Source organism: Trachymyrmex septentrionalis, unplaced genomic scaffold (genome assembly GCF_001594115.1).
Source record: "Trachymyrmex septentrionalis isolate Tsep2-gDNA-1 unplaced genomic scaffold, Tsep1.0 scaffold70, whole genome shotgun sequence".
NCBI lineage: Eukaryota > Metazoa > Arthropoda > Insecta > Hymenoptera > Formicidae > Trachymyrmex > Trachymyrmex septentrionalis.
In genome coordinates this window covers 2,112,077-2,118,076 of record NW_017305885.1, presented here as the reverse complement: position 1 = coordinate 2,118,076, position 6,000 = coordinate 2,112,077, and the positions used below count along the sequence as shown (strand labels likewise).

At 36.7% G+C, this 6,000-nt stretch overlaps 1 protein-coding gene across 1 annotated transcript in view; it reads left to right on the top strand.

Annotated features, from left to right (window-relative positions):
• The window catches only part of LOC108753695 (homeobox protein aristaless-like), a 134,565-nt gene that overhangs the window by 105,979 nt on the left and 22,586 nt on the right, over positions 1 to 6,000 (top strand). The window contains exon 2 of the mRNA XM_018495533.1: positions 296 to 680. Coding sequence (XP_018351035.1) covers positions 296 to 680 — 385 coding nt within the window. The remainder of the gene's footprint in view (positions 1 to 295; positions 681 to 6,000) is intronic.

The following is a 6,000-nucleotide window of genomic DNA, read 5'->3' as shown; positions in this document are numbered from 1 at the left end:
ATTGTAGTATTATAATAATATATGTATTTATATATAAAATTATATAAAATAATTTAGTTGAAGCAAAGCATTTGGTTATTTCACTTGTTTCTGATAAATATGGACATCTGATAAAATTGTTTGCAATAACCTAATGGCTTCAACTAAATTATTTTATTGCATCAACCAAGGATTTGTTCGCCCATAGCCAAACAAGAAATTAATTGATTCAACTAAATGGATTTTCTCAGTGTATAAATGACAAAATGATACCTATGTTATTGTCCGAGAATAACGTAATTATTTGTCTATGCAGATCATTCGTCGCGAGGAGGCAGCGAGCAGGCCGTCCCGCAGACGAGTCCTGCGAGCAGCACGAGCAACTCGAGCCAGGTGACTCAGGTGAGCCAGCAGGTGAGCCAGCAGTCTCACCCGCAGTCTCACCAGCAATCGGTGCCGGCGTCAACGACGACGACAACATCTCAGTCCACTCAAATGGGTATCTCTACCGAGGAGGTAAGACCCGAGGAAGAGGGCACTCATCCGAGAGCGGCGCCGACCAGCCCCGAAAGCGAAGCGGAAGCCGACGACTTTACGCCCAAGAGAAAGCAACGTCGCTATAGAACGACTTTTACTAGCTTTCAGTTGGAAGAGCTTGAAAAGGCTTTCTCTAGGACGCATTATCCAGATGTGTTTACGAGGTGAGTCGACTGACCATCAAGCAATGTTCTAATAAATTTCGAGCTTTATCTTAACTCAAATGGCCGGGGTGAGTTCATTTAGATGGAATTTTTTTTTTATTTGGAATTGAAAAGTTGGTATGCAAAGACTATAGGCGTCGTGATTTTAGAAAATCAAAATTTCTCCTAAATTAAACGCACATAGGTACACGCTGCAAATATCAGTCTTATATATATATAGATATACAATTTGCTAAAGTATTTAAAAATTTAGCTAGATACAGATCTGAAAATAATTTTATTGAGTCATCAAAATAATATATAAAACACTTAAGTATTAATAATAATGTTAAAAAGTTTTGACATTCTAGCAACCCATTTGAGCGTTTAACATAATTATTTAGATGGTCCAAACAAAATATTTTCAGATCTATATTTAATTTTTTAGATACCTCAATAAAATCGTTCTTTCCTTGTATAATATAGTCACAATTAAAACACCAAATAAATAGTATCGCAGAATAACATAAAATAATTCTCTATGTCAGAATAAAAAAATATTTTAAAACTTTTTTATTATATACATTTAACATCAAAAATACTTGTGCTCGCTGTGGAATATTAATAGATGGAATATTAATAGATGGAACTAAATCTAGCATTAAATTAGTAATCACTTAAAACTAAAACCCTATTTAAAAATACTGAGCCTTTCGAACTCAAATTAGTTTTATTTTTTCATGAATATCCTAAATAATGTAACGTATTTAAAAAATAAAAATGTATTATAATGAAAAATGTATTTTTATTATAATTATTTTTATATTTGTTTTTATTAAGATTATTTATATGTGAAATGTCATTACTATACAAGAAATGCGCGAAATTAGAAAACGTGAGGCTAATGAATTTGATACGCAGTTATTCTCATAATGTATCACAAGAGTATTTGAACGAAGATCAATTATTATTATACAAAGCTATTTAGAGTTGCGATCTGTCTTTCGAAGACAACCCTAAGAGCTTATGGTATATCTCGGTGACGGGATAGGAAGCTCGTGTACCTCCCGTGGATCCAGACGATAAGCAAGGTGTCTAGTCGCATTTATCAGGTTTTAGGATCCACGTTCGGAAGAGTAACGGAATTTAGATACAATATAGAGACCGATTATCGACTGCCACCCAAATATTTGTCTGGCTCCTGTGCACTCTCCTGGCTATATTGCCGATAACGTCACTACTTACCAAAATTCTTTTTCAAAAAATGGTCTCCGTGGCAAGATATTTACGATGGGTGCACAGGTAGTCCTTGAGCATGGTTATAAAAGAAATCTGGTTATCCTAAGTGTATATACTACCTGAGACAGTCTCGAAATAGTGATGACCGGGTGACGGCTGGAGACAACGAATAGATATATAAGCATATCGTGTTTTAAAAAGGTACGCTTAATGCGTGTTAACGCAGGATCTTAAATGCACTAAAGTCTTAAATGGAAAATAATCGAAAGTCTTAAAAAAAAAAATCTTAGTGTTCAGGCTCCAGCTTAGGCTCCAGGAATGATTAATCTAACCTTCAGTTGGTAGCAGTCTGGAGTAAAAAAACGATTACTTGTCGGGTGCAACACACAATTGATAAGATTAGTACATATTTTTTACTACATTATCATAATTTTTTATCAAATTTTTCTATCTCTAACAAATTTTGAGATTAAAGAATTTGGGAAATATCAAATTAATATTAAGAATATAAGATAATTTATCTTGCTTAATAATATGGAACGTTCATTTAAATTTATCTCTTCTAGTTTGCTGTTTTTCTATTGTTCTACACAATAGTTCTACACATTCAAAATAATTCTAAAATATAAATATATATAAAAATATATACTTTGTAGTACGTATTTTAGAAACAGAAAGGACGCGAAATTGAAGTTAACTCGAAAGTCTTGAAAACAAAATCTTTCGACGCCCCTTTAAACGTAGTTTTGAATAATGATGTCTGTTTCCTTCTTTAATCTAAATCCAGTGGTAGATTCTAAAATAAATCACCTATCCATCCATGCAAATCTGCTAAATCCGCGAGTGTAAATTCGTGGAACGATACATCGATCATCGGGCCTTCCTGCAGCCAGACTGACGATCCTCATGCAAATTCCCATCTGTAGACGCGGAACGACGGTTTTGCATTATTAAGTCCCCTGCACACCCGGGTCCAGTTACATACGTACAGTATATCGCGCCGCCATTGGGCTGCGGCGCAATCTATCTGGGTAGCTTTTTCTTTCTTCTTGTTCTTTTTTTACTGCCTTCCTCCGCGCCGTGGAACACCCGGTAGGTAACTAATAGCGGTGTAATCGCTCGTAATAGGTCCGGTCCTGCGGCCACGGTATGGGTTCTCGTAATTAACGAAGATAGTAGGGAGTATGCAGAGAGAGGTGAAGCAGGTAGAGTGTCCGTGGTGTACGGTCAGGGCTGGAGATGTATTCGCGAGTATGGCGAGACAAGCTACACATTCATGCACGCGTGAAACTGCGACGAAGATAGCCTTAACGAGCAAAATACAAATCCCCTTCGTTTATCTAGCAAAATTAGAACCGAACCTCTCAGAAGAGGAGAACAAGGCGAATCCTCGAACGAGTTTTCCGTGTAATGAAATAAGATTTTTTAAATAGAATTTTTTTAGAAGAAAGTTAATTGAAAATTTCTAATCTGTGAGATGTGAACAATATTGTGAAAAATACTTTAAATGATACTTGATCCTTTTGTAGCTATGATTTAAAAATTAGTGTGTCGATTTTTAGGAAATCAATTTCAATTATATGAAAAAGTTAATAAATAAGAAAAGCACAGAGACAACTTTTGACTGTGGATTTGAAAGAGGCGAGAATTATTATTTTGTTGTTCGTTAAAATAGTGAAATGGACTTGTACGCATTTAAAAGCAATAAAGTTTCGTAATTTAATAGCGTCCCGAGTACTGACACCTGTCGGATTTTCAATCACCCAGTGTATTATTTTCGTAATAAACATGTACTTCCTTATGAAGCCGACACCTATTTATTTATAGCCATAAAAGTTCCTTTTCTTCTTAAGAAAACAACCGGTAATTGACTTGATTGGTTTCTAATAACATTCGTCGCTCGTATTAATTTATTCCTTGTCCACTTATACGGGCTTTCTGCCTACGGAAAATTGCTCGACGTTTTCTGCTGTTTCGTAGAATAAATTGATCCCCCGTTTCTTCCGCTATTTCGCCGTGTGGTAGTATTAATTTCGCGCTAATTGGATTTTATGGTCGCTTAGTTTTATTGACTAGCCTGACGAGAACGAGAGGCAGAGAGAAAGGAAGAGAGAAAGAGAAGAGAGTAAAATCGTGGAACACGACGCATATTCATTAAGCGTGCCTTTACATATAAGGGCAGACATGCGATTGGAACCTATCGAAATATATGTATATCGACGAGATCCTGAAGAAGATGCTAGTGCGGCCTTAACTTCCTGGACGTCGCGAATGAAAATTCATTCGCCAATAAAAGACACGTGTTCCCGCACGGCGGCGGACCGTGTACATCGAATTTGATATCGATAAACATTTCTCTTATATTCATCGTTTATTTTTCGATCAGCGAATCGGTCCGAGAGTAGTCGAGCGAGCTCTCTTTTGGGTTCTTCGTGACTTTAATCTTTGTAGACATTCTTTCACCCGTAAATGAAATTTTTTTTATATTTTCGTATTTTTACTTATTTGTTTATCATTTCTTTTTACTATTTCATTGATGAAAATTCTCTTCTTCTTTGTGTTAAATTAATCTCTTCTCTCCTAATAATTTTTTTATTAATTATAATTTTCGTATTCGTATTTTTACTTGTTTGCTTTCAATTTTTTTTCATTTCTTTATTTTTTCGTTACCGAAAGGGCTTCTCGAAGGCCAATTTTGTCCGCGATACTGACAAAGATTAGAGGAAGATAGCCCCGAACAAGCTGTTGACGACAGGACAACATTTTGCGGAATGCCGTTTCCAAATGCGATAACAGATGAGTATGGGCTTTTTGCGAGAGCCGCGAATATAAGGCCCGAGTGGCATTTGCGAGGGAGCGCGCGGATTACCAGATTCGTCCTGTTTATATAGCACTTAAAGCCGGCTTGCCACGTAGGCTCGCGAGAGAGCGTGGCCACTTGCCTTTACGGGCTCTTAAGATCTAATTTAGATTGGAGTGTTGCGGCTCGGGCCCATACTGCTACCGACGACGGCGACGGACTAATCGTTCGACCGTCAGCGGTCCCGACCAGTCCAGATCTGTCCGTGTTGGTTTTAATTTTTTATCCCAGTTGTGTACACTCCAGGAGAGAAAAAGAGAGAGAGAAACGAAGCGCGGTTGAAGTGATGAAACCTTGTCGTCTTTTCAAATATCCAGCTACTTATTTTCTCTCTGGTGAACGACATAGCTAATTAATAACCTCATAAACGTTAACACGTATGGCGTGTTTAAATGCGATTACTTCCAACGTGGCATTCAGTTTTCATATCAACGTCGATGTGATTGATAAAATTTAAACAGCGCTTCGCCTTGCTATTCGATTTTTTTAATACGTGTCCTATAATTGTGATTAGAAATTTGTATGTTAAAGAAAAGCCAAGTTATTGCAGTATAATTATTTAAACTTATTTTTTGAATGTTGAGGGATATCTTACACTGTTAGAAATATTCTTAAATTTCATGAACTTTTAAGTTACACAATTTGAACTTAATTTCAAGATATTACAATATTAAATTTAATGTATTTATAAAAAGTATATTTGTGTATTTGTGTACATAAAATTTAATGTATTTTTCATGAAAATTTATGAAATTTAATGTACACGTACACTATATATTTAAATAAATACTGTAACTTAATTTTCAGTTAAATCATTCATTACACTTTCAATTCGTTCATAACCACGAGCTTCATTTACATGTAAAGGAAGCTCGTGATTACATTTCTAACAGTGTAGCTAATTATATAACAGAACTCTTTGATGATTTTCCATTTCTTAATTACTCCGACTAGCCGGACGCCATTTCGTCCCGCATTCGCTTCGAAAACCTGACTCGGCGGAATATCGCGCGCGGCCACCCCCGTCGTGCGCGTTCTCAATCTATCCGCCCAGTGGATCCATAAAATTTATCGTCCGTTCGCGTCGCGTTTCGAGGGATCCACCTGTTCAAAGGGCCGCGCGACGCGCTTCTCGGTAAATCATTCCGAAGGATGCCTTTATATCCGCGGGGTGGGCCGGTGGTGAGTTTAATAAGGATGATTGTTTCCAGTGATCCATGGAACGGAACCAGTTCCACGGAG